Below are 19,361 nucleotides of genomic sequence, written 5' to 3'. Positions count from 1 at the left end.
GTGCGCCACCCGTTCTAAATGCAAAGCGATCCCGATGCTCGTGTGTCACACAAGATTTTTTTTTCGGATGACTAGGTATCAAGCGCTGCCACAAAATCGTTTATATGCGTGGATATTATCGCTTTCAACGTGGCTACTGATTTAACTGCATACGAAATGTTTCATACAGATCTATTTCTACGAAAATAAACGGTCCCTGACTGCACTACAAGAAAAGGGATGCTAAAACAGAATTAACCAGGTCATGTTTGTGTTGTTTTAATCAACACACGAGAAAATCTATATTTTAATTGTCAACATTGACAGCTCGATCGATCTTTATTGCAGTGGTTACACAGCCGCCCGTATTCCGTCGCTCTTCGAGCCACATTTTGCTCGGTTCTGCATACTTCTGAGCATCTCCTCACTTTGTTTACTCAAGGCAAACCGCAGTCTTCAAAGCAAATGCGCGAAGAAGCTTTTCCATCACATTATGGCATTTAGGGAGTTCGATGATATACCGCAAGGAGCTTCTCAGCTTGGCGATATCAACAAGTTCACCAAGTAGGAGTGAACTTGTCGCTCTTTATCCGGTGCAGCCAGAGATAGCACGGTACTTGCTGTCGCTCTTTCCGCTTAACTGGTATCGCGAAAAGCGCTTTCCCGGACTCCCGGCGGTTGCTGCACCCGAACGTGCAGCACCCGGGCATTTCCTTTCGTTTTAAGTCTACGAAAGTTATATATACACTAAATTATACAAAATGCAAAATCTGACCTCGTTGATGACTCGTACGCGCGGCGTGTGCGAGCGATGTCTGTCTGCTTACCTCCTCTGGCGCGGCTTAGATCCGCCATCTATAGTGGAAAGTGATCACCTGACGGCAACTGACCAATCGGCGGCATGGCGGCTAAGAGAAACTGGCTGCGGTACTTTCCAGGTTCCAGTGACCTTAATTGGGACGTACGCGCTAGAGCTTTCTCGTCTCCTGTTTGCTGCTAAGGTTGCAACTAAGGCTCGCCCTATCGTCACGTTGAACGTTTTAATTCCCCGGTGGTGCAATTGGCGACAGACGCCATCAAATCTGAGACTGTTTGGCGCAGTTAGGCACAATTTTCGTCGACTGTATCAGGATGGCGCAGTTAATCCCAATTGGCGCACTTTGGCGCAGTTGGCGCAGGAGTGGAATCACTGGAATGAGGTAATGGGCGTCGCTTCCGCCGCGTCCTTGTATTCAGGGTCTGTCTTGTCGTACAGAACTGGATATGGCACACTGTCCCCAAAAACCTTTCCGGATCATTGGAAAAAAACAATCGCAAACCAAAACAAGTGCAAGCGAGAGCTGACTCGAGGAGACGATAGTACGAATTGAGCGGTCAGTTCGGTCTGCATGACATCAGTTTCTTGCACATACATCACTGAAGGGGCTGCTATCATTGGTCTCCGCCGCTCAGTTTCCGTTAAAGCGACAGACCACAAGAACCTTCGGTCGCTGCTCCTGCCGCATTTGCTCCGCCTGCATTTTTACAGTGCTTGTCTGTGGACATCGAGTGCGATCTATTCATGTTTGCTTGTGTGCGCTGACACCATGCTTGTTAACTCAGTAAGTGAATGTGGCCAACTATATGCAGGCGATAAAACTACTATCCTTACACCGTATACTATAGTAGTAAATTTGCTTCGCCTTTCGAGGGAAACTGCGACTTTTTGTTTCCCTTTTCGCTGCTGGTCTCCACGCGCACGCCTGCGCTCCCACTTCTCCGCGTTTGCGCGCCCGGGAACCGTGCGGCCGTGCTCAACGCCTCCTAGAAAAGGCCGTGCTCCGTGCGCCAATTTCATGGTCACGCGCTTAAAAGAACTGCGCTATAACCGGTATTCTGCTTCGTGCGCTATAACCACGCTATAACCAGTCCCACACTATAAGTGGTTACGTTATAAGTGGTCTGCACTGTATTGAAAAGCTAACGTCAATAGTTGATGTTGTTTCACTGACATTTGATGGCGTTGCATCAAACATCACCATGGCAAAGTGACCGAACTCTACATAAACATCAGGCTTTCGTCACACAATCATGTGACGAAAGAAAAACAGGGAAATGAGTGCCGAAAAAGTGAGGTCTGCTCTTACAAGGCTGATTATTTTTAAAGACCAGTGATACAGACCCTTCACCAGTGTTCATGCTTGCAAGATACAGACCCTTCACCAGTGTTCATGCTTGCAAGAACGCCAAAAGAAACAAAATAAAGCTGATTGCATTGTTATCTGCCATTTTACTTCGAATTATTGACTACTTCCCCCTAAGTGCTCGCCATAACCATTAAATTCCACGGTGGGGAGACACAGTTAGTGCGGCAGGCACACTTCGGCTCCGGTTTCTTGCCTATGGCAAAATGGCCACCGCGCGCGCAGCGCGGCTTCACCGTTGCTCATTGCTAGGTGTAGGCGACCTCCGCTCCAGCAGATTTATTTAAACCTCCTTGAACGTATCAATAATAAATGAATGGGCGCACACTTGAATGAATGTGCCGAAGCATGAGTTGGAAGCTAACGTTTTGTGACGGTCCACAGAGTAAGCAACAGACTAGCGATAATACGTCATTGCTACAAGCTACCACAAAGTACAGAACATTTGCATTTCAAGCCTTGTGCACAGCAAGAACAAATACATCGCAACAGAGAAGAGCACAACCGCGAGTGATTTGGCTGAAAATAAGCAATCAGATAGTGTCCGCAGCGAGGAACTTTACTGAGTCAGAAAATGACAAGCTGCTGCATCAAAATTTTTTGCCAAATAAAGAACGAAGAGCACACTGATTTAATTCATAAGCAGAAAGCTTGGACAGCTTAGAATAAATTTCTAGTCCCTCCTATAGTGCAAGCACCATATATGCTGCTCGGACCGTTTGGACAAAACATAATGCACTCAGAAAGCACTTGTCCTCTAAAGCTGTGGCGAAAGCTTCGTGTGGACCACACAGTCACCGTCTACGATATCCGTCGAAACAGGTCTGCCACGCTGTACGGGATTGCCGGGAAGAGGGTCAATAGGCGATAGCCCAAACAGGCTGCTATTCTCTGCTGCAGACTGCAATCGTATGGTATGTTTTCCAGCTGCTAGATCCTATGTAAACAAGAAAATGCATGAGGCGTGCGTGATCCAGAGCAGTAGCCGCCCGCTGCATCAGCTTCCCGGCAATACTCGCCTGCTCGTCTCATGTGAGAACGCCAGTGCGCACTCAGTTTCTTTTTCCAATACTGCCAAATCTCCTTCCAGTTTATCGCATGCAACATTCACCGCTATCGCCGCCAACCCTATCCCGTTAAACATCTTCACCTATCAGTTTTACAGTGTGCAGCATAGTGCCATTGGTAGCGTACTGCATGCTTTTAGCAGGCGATAATCCAAACGCGCCAGAGATCCCTGCCACAAGTGGCACGATGTGAGCGTGCCGTTTCGCTTTGACGACATCCGCTGTTGCCTACCAGCTCAATTTTATTTCGGTTGCCTGTCACCGTCTTAAAAAACTACAAAATAGGAGAACAACAAAATGTGTCTCCGGCTGCGGAAGCCCCTCCAGCTCGGTGCGCAACACTTCGCATTACATAGATGTCACCTACAGCTGAGTGTCAAATGTTTTAGTTACTTTGGATCGTACATTTTCTCGGTCAGTACATTATTACTCGCATTCTTTCCCAACACGTATGAATGAGGTTACACTGTAATTAGAAGGTAGCAGAATTTAAGTGTACAGTTTAAAACGAAAAATTTTATAAGAAAACATCAACCACATAAGACCACTTGCAATGTTCGCTATTGAAGCGCCACAGTGTTGAAAATTTTCAAAATTCCAGAAACCTTACAGTGCACTGTTCAATATTCAAACTCTGCCCGAACAACAGCATGCTAATTTAGCCACAGAGTTGAGCAATAACGGCAATATTTTGCTTTTGATAAGTCACAGGCATTGTCAGTGCCTCCTAGAAACAAACTAATGAAGCCTAGGCGATCCAGTAGTTGCGAACATACCTGAGACACCTAACTAATGATAGAATGACATCACTACTAAATTATGTCGCTTTGCTAATCTTCTATCACAAAAACTTTTCGAATTGTGCAATTACAATCCAAGTTAGATGTACCGTATACTGCGGAATATAGGTCAAGGCGGAATATAGGTCGACCCCCTTACCTTGAAGCAAAAAAGTCGACATACAAATTATTAGGCACAAAACTTCCGTTTTATTCATGGCACCGTCTGCATGTACCGTCACTGCTCATTCGTTGGAGCTGTCTGCACTCTCGTCTGAAGACGACTGCTTGTCACTATTTGCGTCCCACAACATGTCGTCCTCGGTGCCGTCCAGAGTTGCTGATGTAGGATTTTTTGAATGCCCTCACCACCATATCGTCGGGCAGCGAGCGCCAAGCCTGCGACACCCATGTGGCCACAGTGGTGAGGGGCGGCCTGCGCAGCCGGCCGGATGGGGTCTTCGGCTTGTCGCCGGCCATTGACTGGTTATAGAGTTCACGAACACGGTCTTTAAAGGGCTTATTGAGCACGATGTCGAGCGGCTGAAGCGTTGAGGTCATGCCTCCTGGAATGACGGCAAGCTCCGTCCTCCCGTCGTGGAGCGCCTGCTTCACACCTGTGGTCAAGTGCCCGCAAAAGGCATCTAAAACGAGCATGCTCCGACACCACAGGAGTGCACCGGGCCGCCAATTCCACACCGTTTGTATCCAGTTGACCGTGAGGGCCTCGTCCATATATCCCTTTTCGTTCATACTGTTACGGTGAAGGGAAAGAAGAAGGTGACGCGAACGAGAGAAAGACGAAGTCTCTGGCCGTTGCCTGAACGCCATATTTCTTCGCTTGTAAATATACATCCTTCTACACTCGTGGGCCTGCTTTCTTCCTGCAACATTTTGGTGGAAGGTGCTGGGTACAATCACGGAACTTCGCAGTGGACGTCATCTACCTGCCGCCACAATGGCAGATCAACCGACACAACCGACAACGCCTCAGCAGTCCACGCCAACGGTCATCCTCACTCATCTGCGGGACCCGGGAACATTTTGTGGCACGGACAACACCGACGTCGAGGACTGGCTTGCGATGTACGAACGAGTGTGCGACAACAACAGGTGGGGTCCAACAATGATGCTAGCAAACCTCATGTTTTATCTGAAAGGAACTGCGAAGCAATGGTACGATACGCATGAAGCTGACCTAACAAGCTGGGATGTCTGCAAAGAAAAAATGCGTGACCTGTTTGGCAGACCTGTCGGTCGTCAGTTGGCAGCAAAAAAAGAACTTGCATGCCGCGCTCAGACGTCCACAGAATCCTATGTCGTGTACATACAGGATGTGCTGGCTCTCTGCCGCAAGGCTGATAACACCATGACCGAGGCGGACAAGATTGGTCACATACTAAAAGATATTGCAGACGACGCCTTCAATCTCCTGATGTGTAAGGATTGTGCCACTGTGGATGCAATTATAAAGGAGTGCCGGCGCTTCGAACAAGCGAAAGGCCGCCGCGTCCCTCAACATTTCGACAGGCTGCCCAATACCGCCGCGACATCTTCGTGCGCAGACCCGCCGCGGTTCGTTCAGCCGACAGGATCAGAAGATCTAACACGTATCGTTCGCCGTGAGCTTGAGGCCATGGCTCCGGCTCCAATTCGTTCCGACTGTCGGGAAAGTGTGCCCGCTATCTCGCTTATACAAGCGGTCGTTCGGGAAGAAATAGCGAGTTTGGGCATTCCATCTCTCCGCTCGGTCCGCCATACGAACACCTACCAGATTTCTCCGGCCGCTCGCTCCCAGACGCAAAGCTTCCCGCCACTCCGCCGCAACCCCGCTGACTGGCGCACACCGGATGACAGACCCATCTGTTTTAATTGTTCCGGTATTGGACACATCGCCCGTCATTGCCGTAATCGCTGGTCGTCGTCTCCTCGGTGGTCGTCTCCGAGTCACTACCGCCAAGTCCAAGACAATCGCACTTTCTCGCCCTACACGCCGCCTCGGAACATCAACGCCGACAGTGCTCCACCAAGATCCAGCCGCTCCCCGTCTCCGCAAGGCCGTCGGTCCCGTTCGCCTCTCATTCACCGCTCTTCGTCCCCATCTGCAACCGGTCGCTTCCCTTCGGGAAACTAGGCGGTGCAGCTCCCGGAGGTGAAGCTGCAACTCCGACCCGGCCCACAAATCCTCTGTTGACCCTGCCTACACGTGGAAACCTACTGGACATTGAAGTTGATGGTGTTCCTGTCACATCTCTCGTTGACACAGGAGCGCAGCTTTCAGTTATGAGCGCTGCTCTCCGCCGAAGGCTCAAAAAGGTTCTGACTCCCGCCGTACCGTGCACTGTGCGAGTCGCCGATGGGAGTACTACACCTGTTCTTGGAATGTGCACAGCACGTGTGACCATTGCGGGCCATTATAGCGGTGTTTTATTTATCGTCCTCGAGCACTGTCCACACGACCTAATTCTCGGCCTCGACTTCCTTTCGAAACACTCTGCCCAAATTGACTGCTCCGCAGGTGTTGTACAGCTAGATCTGCCGCTTCCTGCCGACGCAGACGCAACAACTTGTGCTTCACCCCGCTTATGTTCTGCTGAGTTTGCACGGCTGTCTCCACAGGCGGCTACCAATGTCCTTCTGACGCCCTGTCCTCCCGTGCCTGATGGCGAGTACGTCGTGTCTCCGCTTACTGACGTGGTTTTGTCACGAAATATTGCCCTACCGAGGACCTTAATCCGGATCCTCGAAAACTGTGCTCGGGTGCCCATCCTCAATTTTGGATTTTCGACGTATGTGCTGCCACACGGCATTGCCGTCGCACTTATCACTCCTTTGGATGAATTTGAGATTTCTTCTTTGGCCTCCGAATCCTTCCTGAGTACCAACGCACCTTTGTCACCCATTCCTTCGTGCTCGACGCCTGCGGACGATGTTTGTAAGATGATCGCCCCTGACCTTCCTTCCGAGCAAACAACAGCTCTTCGTCACCTCCTGTCATCTTATCGGGATATCTTTGATTTGGACGACCGTCCACTTGGTCAGACATCTGTTGTCACGCATCGCATCAACACCGGTGACGCCAGCCCCATTCATAGGCGGCCATATCGTGTCTCCGCAACAGAAAGGGCCATAATCCAGAAAGAGGTCGACAAGATGATGGACAAGGACATCATTGAACCTTCCAGTAGCCCGTGGGCATCACCGGTTGTCTTAGTAAAGAAAAAAGACAACTCGTGGCGCTTCTGCGTTGACTACCGTCACCTCAACAAGATAACAAAGAAGGATGTTTATCCCCTGCCTCGCATTGACGACGCTCTTGACTGCCTTCACGGATCCCAATACTTTTCATCAATTGACCTCCGCTCCGGCTATTGGCAGATTAGCGTCGACGAGATGGACCGCGAGAAAACCGCCTTCGTCACACCGGACGGTCTGTACCAATTTAAAGTCATGCCCTTTGGATTATGCAATGCGCCAGCTACATTCGAGCGCATGATGGACTCTCTGCTGCGCGGCTTGAAGTGGTCTACATGCCTCTGTTACCTCGACGATGTGATTGTGTTTTCGTCGAACTTTGAGAGCCACCTGAGGCGCCTCACGACCATACTCTCCGTGTTTCGCAGGGCTGGCCTTCAGCTAAACTCCTCCAAGTGCCATTTCGGTCGCCGTGAAATTACCATGCTCGGCCATCTCGTAAACGCCGCCGGAATCCAACCTGATCCACAGAAAGTCCACGCTGTGCGCAATTTTCCTGTACCTTGTTCCACAAACGATGTCCGTAGTTTTCTGGGCTTATGCTCTTATTTCCGGCGATTTGTGAAACAATTTGCCGACATCGCTCGCCCTCTCACTGACCTTCTTAAAGATGCCTCTTTCTCTTGGGGACCACTGCAGGAGCAAGCCTTCTCTACCCTGATCGAGCGGCTTACAACATCCCCGATTCTGTCACACTTTGACCCTTCTGCGCCTACTGAAGTACGAACTGACGCGAGTGGTTATGGCATCGGCGCTGTCCTCGCTCAACGTCAACAGGGCCACGACCGTGTCATCGCTTACGCCAGCCGCCTTCTTTCCACGCCCTAGCGCAATTACTCCATCACTGAGAGGGAATGCCTCGTGCTCGTATGGGCGGTCGCGAAATTTCGGCCGTACCTTTTCGGTCGGAGCTTCTGTGTCGTAACCGATCATCACGCCCTCTGCTGGCTCTCCTCTTTGAAGGACCCAACCGGACGACTTGCACGTTGGGCATTGCGTCTACAAGAATATACATTTTCTATTACGTATAAGTCAGGGCGCCTGCATAAAGACGCTGACTGCCTGTCCCGAAATCCCGTGGATCAACCGGACGATACCGATGCAGACTCGGACATCAGTATTCTGTCTCTCTCCGGCTTTCTCCATATTGGCGACGAGCAACGCCAAGATCCTGTTCTTCGAACACTTATGGAACGCCTAAGCTCCTCGCCTAATGACCCGTCTCTGCGGATGTTCACCTTGCGCGATGGAACTTTATACCGTCGTAGTGTTCGTCCTGATGGCCCGGAGCTGCTCCTAGTCGTTCCAAAGCACCTTCGACTGGCCGTGCTCCAGCAACTTCACGACGCTCCTACTGCTGGCCATCTGGGCATCACTCGTACTTACGACCGCCTGCGGCGCCGCTTCTTCTGGCCCGGAATTTATCGCTCTGTGCGCCGTTATGTCACTTCTTGCGACCTGTGTCAGCGCCGCAAGACGCCTGCTGTGCCTCCTGCTGGTTTACTTCAACCAATTGCTATCCCTACTGAGCCCTTCTTCCGTGTGGGCCTCGACCTCCTTGGCCCCTTTCCTATTTCTATGAAAGGAAACAAATGGATTGCTGTAGACACAGATTATGCCACGAGATATGCCATTACACGAGCGATGCCAACCAGCTGCGCTACAGATGTCGCCGACTTCCTACTATACGACGTCATCCTGCACCACGGCGCCCCTCGCCAGTTACTCACGGATCGCGGCCGCTACTTTCTCTCGAAGGTCGTCGATGATCTGCTCCGCTCCTGTTCTACAGAACACCAGCCCGCTACCGCATACCACCCTCAAACGAACGGCCTCACCGAACGACTCAACCGCACACTAACCGAAATGCTGGCCCTGTACGTTTCCGACGATCACCGCGACTGGGACGTCGCTTTACCGTACATCACTTTCGCATACAACTCGTCCCGTCACGATACTGCCGGATTCTCCCCATTTTACCTTTTGTATGGCCGCGACCTCACCTTGCCCTTCGACACGTTGCTACCTTCCGCAGTACAATCATCCAGCACTGGTTACGCTCGCGATGCTATTGCCTTAGCCGCCCAGGCCCGAGAGGTCGCGCGTCATCGCCTCACAGTCTCGCAAGCTTCTCAAAAACGACGCTACGACCTTCGGCACCGAGACCACCATTTTTCACCTGGTTCCCTTGTCCTTCTCTGGACGCCTTCACGTCGAGTCGGCTTGTCGGAAAAACTCCTTTCCCGTTATTCTGGTCCATACCAGATCTTACGACAACTGTCCGACGTGACATACGAGATCGCCCCAGTCGGTCAGCCTTCAGTGTCTCCCAACGTCACCAGCGATGTTGTTCACGTCGCCAGGCTCAAGCCCTATGTCTCCGGATTAAGCGACGCTCCATAACCTGCACCGGGACGGAGCTAACCCCACCGGGAGGGTGATGTTACGGTGAAGGGAAAGAAGAAGGTGACGCGAACGAGAGAAAGACGAAGTCTCTGGCCGTTGCCTGAACGCCATATTTCTTCGCTTGTAAATATACATCCTTCTACACTCGTGGGCCTGCTTTCTTCCTGCAACAATACGAACGACAACGTCCCGCGGGAATGCCTCTTTCGGCAACGTCTTCCTCTTGAAGATTATAAAGGGGGGCAGCTTTCTGCCATCAGCAGTGCAGGCAAACATCACTGAAGCGCGAATGCTCGTTCCCCGTCGAAAGCAGTTTCACTACCTTCGTGCCACGTTCGCACACTGTGGTGGACGACGGCACGTCGAACTACACCGGCGTTTCATCGGTGTTGCCTATCTGTCCAAGCATGTAGCCATGCTGCTGCCGGAGACGGATGACATAGCGCTGGAATTCGACCAGCTTGTCCTCGTATCCCTCCGGCAGCTTCTGACAGATAGATGTGCGCTGGCAAAGTGCGAATCCTTTGCGTCGCATGAAGCGGCGAACCCAGTAGATGGAGCCCTTGAACTGCTCTCGCGTTAGGCCTGATTCACGGGCAAGCTCGATCGCTTTGATGCATATCAGTTCCGAAGTCACTGGCAAGGATCTGGCGCGATGCGCGGACGAAATACGCCACCTTATCTTCAAACTCAGCGTGCACCACGCGGCGCCCGCGAAAGGAAGTCTTCCGAACGTTGCACGTAGATAACTTGCCTTTTTGCGTCCGCCAGTATCGGACGGTTTTTTCAAAAACGCCGAAGTGCCGCTGCGCAGATATGTTTCCGTTAGCTTCCGCGTATTCAATCACTTTCATTTTGAACGCCGCGGTGAACTGACGTCAAATACCAGTACTCATTCTGTAGGTGGTCACGAAATCAATTCCAAGAACGATAGCTGCACCATAGAATGTCACCTTTACTCGCTTGGGAGGCGGAGAGTTGCGTACGTGCGCTACTCTCGATGGAGGAGAGACACAACTAGCGGCACAGCAAACGAGGATTTAATATTTACAAGAACAGTAGAAGCACGCGGCACACAACATTAAAACCGAAACTCAAAACTAAAGGCACGCAAAACTAAAGACATAACTCAACGTAGATGCTTACTTAATATAAAATCCAAAACTCTAACTAAATACAACACTACTAAAAAAGAACTATCTCATTTCTGGAGCCTAGCTCCGCCTTATGAGTCTCTAGGTCAGTCCTAGTCTTCACTCGCCAAAGTCTGGCCACCCTGGCCCCGGCCTAACTGCGTTGCAAATCAGAAACGTGGGCTCTTATGGACCGACGACTTGAAGTTCCTCTCGTCAGGTCCAAGTCGTATTCGTTCGGGGCGTCGTTACTGCCGTAGATGCCGACGACTCGCGTTGCCTCTTTTGTCGGTGGTGAGCTTGTCAGTATCTCGTCGGTGATGAGCTCGTCAGCGATGGCGCTCGGCGTTGCTTAGGCCCACCTGGATAGGCCTAGCATCGGGATGCGTCGCAACCTCTTCGTGAGTGCCGACGTGGCGTCCCGTGTAGAATCGAACATGCCGGTCTGCCGCAGAAGGGGGATCCTCTCAGGGGTGCCCGGTACTGCCGTGAGAGGCTGCAGCCAGTCCAGGAGCCTCTCACTCGAACTTGCCGAGGTCGACGGCCACACCTTGGACGGCCAACGTCACGGACTCGGACAGACCCCCAAGTCTCCCGTCGCCAGAGCGTAGCTGGAGATGCGACCTTCCTGGCCCGGAGCCACGTCGATAATCCTCGAACCGTACTGTTTCTTCCACGATCACAGCTTCGTTCACGCGCCTCGCGTGCTCGCGCCGTTCGGGATGCTCCGCGAACTTCATCCTCTTTTTCGTATACCGCTGGCGACCTCTTACATGTGACATAGAATAAAGACCAAAAAGAGAAGATGGCGTCGGTCGAACAGCATCGGGCGTCGGTCAAGATGGAGGCGATAACGATGCGGATGCCAAAAGGTCCATGGCTCCCACATGTTGCCAGACGACAATTGAGATTGTGCCAAGGACCGGTATAAAGTCAAGGGGTGACTTTTTAGTAATAATTTTTGGAAAAAAACCTCGACCTATATTCCGCACTATTCGGTAGTTGCCGTACTGGTGAGCAGCTTTCTCTCTCCTTTCATTTGCACTGGTTCACTGGAAGCTACACAGGTAAGGCTGCGAAGGTGTGCATGGGAGGAATGCCCCGCTGGCCCCTCCCAAAGGTTGAACGTCTGAGCGGTGAGACGGAGGGCGGTGGCAACATGTGGCGGCAACATGTGGCGGCTGCAGTATCTATACTTTTAATCTCGGAGGCCACATGCAGCAGACACAGCAATGCGCAACTGTCATGCGTAGACTGGCAGTGCAAAATTGAAATGGTGTTTAATATGTCAGCATTCTCTCTGCACTCTCTGGGGCTATCTATTTATGAATCTATGTATGTTTGTATCTAACTGTTTTCCCGCCTAGTACATGGGTCACTGGGTAGTGCATCAGGCTGCTGTGCTGCAGGGTTCGAAACCAACCATCTGACTAACTTGGCTCAGTGAGCATGTGTACATACCGTATTTGCACCCCATTTTCCGCTACAAAAAATCTTTACAATACCGCACACATCATGCTTTCATACAGAAATACAACTTTCTCTCATTTGGAAAAACAAACATTTACTCCCGATGCACTAAAGTGGCGAATACAGTACAGACCACTCATAACGTAACCGCTTATAGTGCAGGACCGGATATAGTGCGGTTTTTTCAGACTCCCGTTAATTTTCCCATAGCACTCCATGTATACACATATCGCTTATAGTGCAGTTGCGGGAAACGAAATACCGGTTACAGTGCGGCTGCCTGGGAGTACGGAAGTCAGCGGAGACGGCGAACGCTCCCCTCAAACGGGCACCCCAAGGAGTGCCCGAGGAAGAAAGAGAGACAAAGTGGAGGAGAAGGGCACGTGGTGCGAACGAACAGCCAGTGAGGCTGAAACCACAACCTTGAGTGCGCGAAAATATCACGGCGCGCATAGCGAGCGAGGGCCACGAAACTGCCAATGCCGGCCAAAGCTCGCTTCACGATAACGGCAGTAAACGAAACTTCAGGGAGGGAACGGGCGGCGCCGACACGGCACGACGAAGGGCGCACGCGGAGACCGTGGAATGCGAGGGAGCAGGGCAGCAGGGAAGCGGTTTTCTCCTCAGCAGCTCCGCCGCTTCCGTGGCTCCCTTCGCCCTCCCTCATAGCTCCCTCACTTTCGAATGTCACCGTGCGCGCCCGCAGGCGCCGCCGCTCCAGCCGGCCCGGCGCCAGCTAACCGCGTTTTCTGCCGTTATCGGGAAGCGGCCGTTTACCGGCGTGGACAGCTTCGTTGGCCGGCCTGGGACAGCGCCGCTGCTTCCCTCTGCGCCGTAGCCGCAGCGTGCAAGGTCAACATGTGACTAAAAAGTAGAGGAAGCATAAAGGAGAAAGAAGGGTTCACTGCCATTTTTTACGCATGGCTACGGTAGCGTGGCTGAGACGTCAGCACGTACACGCATGTTCCGGCAAACAAACACATCTCACTCGATGACCACGGACACTCACTGTCAAAATGCTGGCTTGAGGAAGAGTGGCAGCAGCAGCGAGCAAACTAAGCGGTGAGAACACAACGCACACAAAGCTATCAGCCCCTGGTGCACACAGACTCTGTACCCATCACAAATCGCTTTCAAGATAGAGCCTGCGCAACCGTGCTGAGCCATGCCATAAGGCATCGCGCTACCGAAGTAGAGCGACATGACAACGCGTGTCTCAGGCCTCTCAGGTCACACCAGCTTGCCACGTGTCGATGTCTCGTTCTGGAACAATCTGAGCAATGCTTCACATTATGTAGATGTCAACCAGTTGAGTCGGACAAATTGTTTAGTGACTTCGGGTCGTACATTTTCCCGATTAGTAAGTTTTTTCTCTTTTTTTTTTCTTCTAGAAACGTATGAATGAAGTTCTACAGTAAGTTTCCCGGGGTGTAAAACCTTGTTAATTCGGAAAATCAGATAATTCGGACTCGTGCTCTATTCCGGGCAGGCGTATGCATTATTCATTTCAATCAAACTCTCGCTAATTTGCACGTATTTGGCCACACATCGGTTAATTCGGACAAGTTTCGGAGCTCGGCGAGCGAGGCGCACTGCAAATGTGCGAGCAAAAGAGCAAGAACGGCGCAAGCATCCAAACTAAACGAAGCGGCGGAGTGCGCATCGCCATGGTCATCAGCAGAAATCATACATGAATGACAGCAACACGAGAACACTTCGTGCCTATTTGTGCCTTTATAGTCTTTATTCTTGCGTTGACCGCCGCACATAATACTGCACTGGCCACATGCCTTCATAATTGCATAGTCGCCAACCATGATCTTGTCAACAACGGACGCAGTTTCTTCCACAGCGGTTGTGCAAAACAGTAGTTTCATTTTGACTCAGTATGAGCGTCAGCCGCGTACCTAAAGAACTGCATAGTTGCCTTCAATGATCACGTTGATAGCGACTGCGGTTTCGTTTGCAGCGGTTGTGCCAAACGAGAGTTTCGTTTTGACTCTGTGCGTGCGTTGGCCGCATGCCTTCTGCACCGCAAAGTCGCTATCCATGATCGCGTCATTAGCGAATCCAGGTTCCTCCACCACGGTTGCGGCAAACAGTCGTTTCGTTTTGCTTTGGTGCAAACCTGTCGAGGATGAAGAGCACTGGCTACATCGTGGTGGACGAACGATCTGTCGGCGATCAGCAATCTGGGAAAACTGGGATGTGCGTGGGGTAGTGCAAAGCGTCTTGCAAATGAAGGCGTATGCAGCGGCCGTGCTGCGAAGGAAGTTGCGAGGCCTCGATTGCCGCTGCGAGAGCCGATGAGTCACGAGATGACGAGAATTGCAGCTTCCGCACTGCTTTTGTGAAATATAGGAACAGGATTTGCTCATTCATTCACTAAATAAAAGCATGTTGACGTAGTAAGCATTTCCTTATTGTTTCCTGGATACCCTCAATAATTCAACATTCGGTTATTTTGAATACTTTTTTTCAGTCCTGTAAAATCCGAATTAACAAGGTTTTACTGTACTACATTTTTTTCTCACTGTGCTATGGAAAACATATTGGAGAGGTTTTACTGTATCGCTTTTCTACTCGACTTGGCCAACTTGGTCACCCAATTGGCATGTGGTTATGCAGGTGGAGCGGGAAGGAGTCTCAATTCTTGAGTGGCACGCAGTAGGGCACCCGAAATCTACTTGAACCTGTCCAAATTATCAGTCGGTGATTGTACTGTATCACCAAGGCCTTGTGCCTTACTGTGAATTTTGGAAGCGTTGCCTCGGAAATTATGGATCACTGAGCGAGAGCAGCTTATTCGAGCTGGGAATTCTGTCAAAGCATTATTCACTAGTCATTGGAGATGTAAAATGCCCTAACTGTATAATTCTTCACTACATAATCTTTTTGCTTGCCTGCTGAAGAGTGGCATGCGATGACAGTATGCTAAAATGCTGCTCGTGTGGCACTGTACCCTAATTCCATGCGCTATGGGCTTAATCTATCAAGTAATGCTAAAAAGACTAAGGCCTGTATTCAAGAACACAACTTAAGTTCAAGCCCATGCTTGACTTGATTTAAATGACGCCTGTCGTGAACACGCCGGAGGAAATGCAATGAGCTTCCTGGGCACGTTCTTGCCAGGCGTCACTCAGATGAAGCCAAGCATGGGCCTCAAGTTGCGTTCTTGAATACGGCAGTAGATTTCTGCAGTACACATTGTTACAGTGGCTACCGTTGCATTGAACTTTGTTTGGCCTTTGACAGGTCTGCCAGAGGTGATCTGCGAGAGGAAAAAATGTTGTTCGAAAAAGCCATTGCATGGTTCTAGGAATTTGAATTTGTGCGTGTTTTTCCCTATTCAAGTACAGCTGCAGCGGAAAAAGTTTAGCACAAGTGGCCAATGACACGAGCAGGGAAACTGGTGTGCACAGTGCTCTTGTCCCCGTGCAGACTGGCATCTAAAGTGCCACATGATTCATGTTTTAAAGAGGTGGCTACCTGGCACTCTCGTTTTCGGCATGCTAGGGCACAACAGCGTCCGCGTGCCGCAATTTATCTGATCGGTTGATCGGTCACTTGTGCTTCTTTTCCCGCTGCAGCTGTACATGTGGCTGTACTGGGACCTACCCATCAGTTCTAATTATTCTCAGTTCAAATTAACAGATGTCGAATTACACGGATTTCACTGTGCCACGAAACTCTTGCATCTCTCCATGAAGGTCTGCCAGACTAGGTGTGTGGAAAAGGGAGACAAGCTATGAGAAAGGTTGATTACATGTGGTGCAAGTGTAATGTTTAGGGCCCCATGAGGACACGGAAGGACTCTTGCCACTTGAGAGTGAGCAACTTACCCATAGCATCAGACACCCAAAAGCAAACATGTCGCTGGCAGGCGTCGGTTCTTGATTGACATTTGTGATGCGCAGTTCCGGGGAAGTGAAGTCAATCCCGCCAGCAACAGGCAACTGGTGGCTATTGCCCTGAAAAACCAAGGCTAATATGTAACCAAGGCTAATATGATAAAATGTTACTGCAAGCCAATGCAGGTTCGTACATTATGCTATTACCGCAGCAATTTAAATTTCCATGACAGCACCCTCTTAAATGGGCCCAAAACCACAGCTTGAGATTTACCAGTTAGAATTATCTACTGGTAGAGAACAGAGCTGTGACTACTATCTCAGCCAAGGATTGTAGGTATATGTGGTGCACAGAACTTACAAATCACACACAGACAGCTCCCCCACTTTTTTTCAGGAGAGTGCTCCCACTCAGTAGGCAAGCTGACATCAGGTGACAAGTGTTTACACAGACACCTACACCTTCCACAGGGGAAATTCTTTCTCATTAGAAATAGTACACACATACCCAACATGAGTGTGCACTCTTCCAGGCATGTTTTAAGTTATGTAAGAAAAGACAGATAATTGTTACCATGTTATGCCTGGCTCATAGCTTCCAGAAAGCTTTTTCAGAGGACCGACGTTGCAGACTTTCTAACTGACTGGGGAGACAGTTTCTTTCGAAGGTGATCGAGGACATTCTATGGTCTTGCTCAACGCAACACAAACTGACCACAGCCCCACCGACCAACTGACGAAGTGACTGAACCACACAGTTGTCGACATGTTGGTATTGTATGTGTCTGCCGACCACCAAGAATGGCACACTGCATTGCCTTTTGTGACATTCACGTATAACACATTAAGAGATGAGACCGCGGGTTATTTGCCTTTATTTCTCTTATTCGGCCGAAATTCTATGTTGCCCATGGACACGTTGGTGCCTTCTTCAGCATGCCCCGGTACCGAGTATGCTCGAGAGGCAATTGCCCGTGCTGACTATGCACGTCAAGTTGCCCACGTTCGATTCAGCGAGTCGCAGATCCACGAGCAATCTCGATACAATAGCCATCACAGGACTACCCACTTTGCCCCTGCGTCTCTTGTCCTCCTCTGGTCCCCAGCGTGCTGTGTCAGGCTTTCTGAAAAGCTGCTGTTCCCAAAGACCGGCCCATACCGAGTGTGTTGCGAAGTCACTGACGTAACGTACGAAATCGCTCCATTGTCTTTGTCCCCATCGTCTGACTGAACCCTACCATGTCCCAGACACTGATTAACCCTGTGTGTGCAGGAAGCCTTTTCCATGCCGTCACACTGCACCAAGTTGGTGCTTTCTCCGGCAGGGGGTGGTGTTATGAGCCATGCACATATTCTGCGGACGAAATAGAAGGGGCATAGCAGACAAAAAAGAGGATGAGCTGTATCCCGGTCCGCCATCTTTGTTGTTGTGGTGTCACTTGCTGTCTATTATAAATATTGTATATAAACGCTTAAGACATTTAACCGTAACACATGCATGAGAAGACGCCGCAAACCATCTGAGCGCTCCTCCTTTGCGAGTGCAAAAAGACACATCCGCATCAAGCCACTATCCTTCTAATCTCACCCTCGCAAGCTTTCGTTCACACGGACAGCCTATGGCTCGCGGCCACGATGTTATCGTGCCTGGACTTTATACAGAACATTACGGTGACGATACACATAATTTAAAAAGCTTGCCACCACTCTACACCGCTGTATAGGTACGGCAACAGAAACAAGTGGTCATGGACGTACATGTATGGTGGTGGCCAAATGTTTAAGAAAACTCCACCCTTTGTCATCGAAGAGCCGCCTAGAATCATTCTGAAGGTGCTGCAGCCTTTCGCGACTTCTAAAAAAATTTCTTATAGGACTTTGAATCCTCGGCTTCCACCAGAACTGATTTTTTTGTGCCTTTTTCTATAGCGGTTGCCACCGTTGCAGTGAGAGTATTCTAGCTTTGCCTAGTTTACTGCCCAATGAAACAAAGTGCGAAATAGCATCTACAAAAGTGTCTATGAGTGAGCCCAGTGAGCGCGCACCGTCACACATTTCTTGCAGATGCAAACAGCCATACCTCGTGAGGTGCGGGATGTGCAAGGCATGTAGATGCTAGCTTGGACGTGTTGGCAAGCGTATGTCTGGTCTCACCTTACCAGCAAAGGCAGTGCTGCTATGAACAAAATTTGATAAAACTGCCACAAGAAGTTTGCCACTCATTGGGTGGCTAAACAATGATTGCACTCGAGATTACGTAGACAAGATTGAATGAGCGCCGTAAAGGCGGTGTGTCAGTCCACAGGTGGCTGTGGGTTATTAGCCGTAAACAACAGCGTGCGTTATGTTTGTCTGTGCACTTACTGGATGGAGTGAGTTAAGCTTGCACGTAAGGTGCAAAGCACCGGGCATAAACTGCTGGAACTGTGCAGTCAAGGTCGTACGCAACACGCATCGAGCTATGCGACAGGCAAACATGGAATGCCCCGATGTTAACCATCAACATGAAATTCAGGTACAGTGGAAGCCTGCTGATACGATCCAGTTTCGTAGAATTTCCTGGTGACAACGTTTGCGAACGACACAACCGTGCTGCTTTTTTACTGGTTGATACATTGCCAAATTCCTAACATATGACCTCTTTTCCGGACGCCAGATCCCACATAAACAAGAAAAGGCACGAAGCACATACAATCGAAAGCAGTAGGCACACACCATGGCAACTTCACCGCACTTTTCGCTCGCCTGTGTCATGTGAAAATCTCAGCATGCATCCCTCTTCTGGTACTAGAAAATCTCGCGAGCTGTCACACGTTGCCATTCACAGCTATCACCCCAACCCTATGGCTATAAGCATCTTCAACTATGGGTTTCACAGCACGCGAACAGCATCTGGAAAATAGCGCCATTCAAATTCAACCTTTATAACAAATAAAAATAAGCACAGTCGCCGATGAATTTTTTTAACATGGAACGGGCCACAAAATTTTCTGATTTATCGTACAATCCAAAATAGCAAATTTGAATAAGAATAAAATTTATTTTGTTGAATTGAGAGTTGGCAACTAAAGATGCGGGTTCATGCCGTGTCGACTATATTATTACGATATCATCTAGAGATGCTCAAGAGACGAGCCGCTGCGAGAAAGACGATGAAGTGTGTCTGGGCTTTTGGCACGAGCAAGGTGTCAGCCTGGCGGTTTGGTTCCAGTGTAAATATATTGTAAATAGCCTCTTT

The 19,361-nt window shown here is 50.1% G+C and overlaps 1 protein-coding gene across 2 annotated transcripts in view; it reads right to left on the bottom strand.

The window, feature by feature from the left end:
- The window catches only part of LOC119443052 (serine/threonine-protein kinase 31-like), a 205,961-nt gene that overhangs the window by 26,183 nt on the left and 160,417 nt on the right, over positions 1-19,361 (bottom strand). For both annotated transcript variants that reach the window (XM_049660456.1, XM_049660457.1), the window contains exon 17: positions 16,115-16,243. In XM_049660456.1, the coding sequence (XP_049516413.1) occupies positions 16,115-16,243 (129 nt within the window). The remainder of the gene's footprint in view (positions 1-16,114; positions 16,244-19,361) is intronic.

Source organism: Dermacentor silvarum, chromosome 1, assembly GCF_013339745.2.
Source record: "Dermacentor silvarum isolate Dsil-2018 chromosome 1, BIME_Dsil_1.4, whole genome shotgun sequence".
NCBI lineage: Eukaryota > Metazoa > Arthropoda > Arachnida > Ixodida > Ixodidae > Dermacentor > Dermacentor silvarum.
The sequence above is the reverse complement of the archived record's forward strand: the minus strand, read 5'-3'. Positions and strand labels throughout refer to the sequence as shown.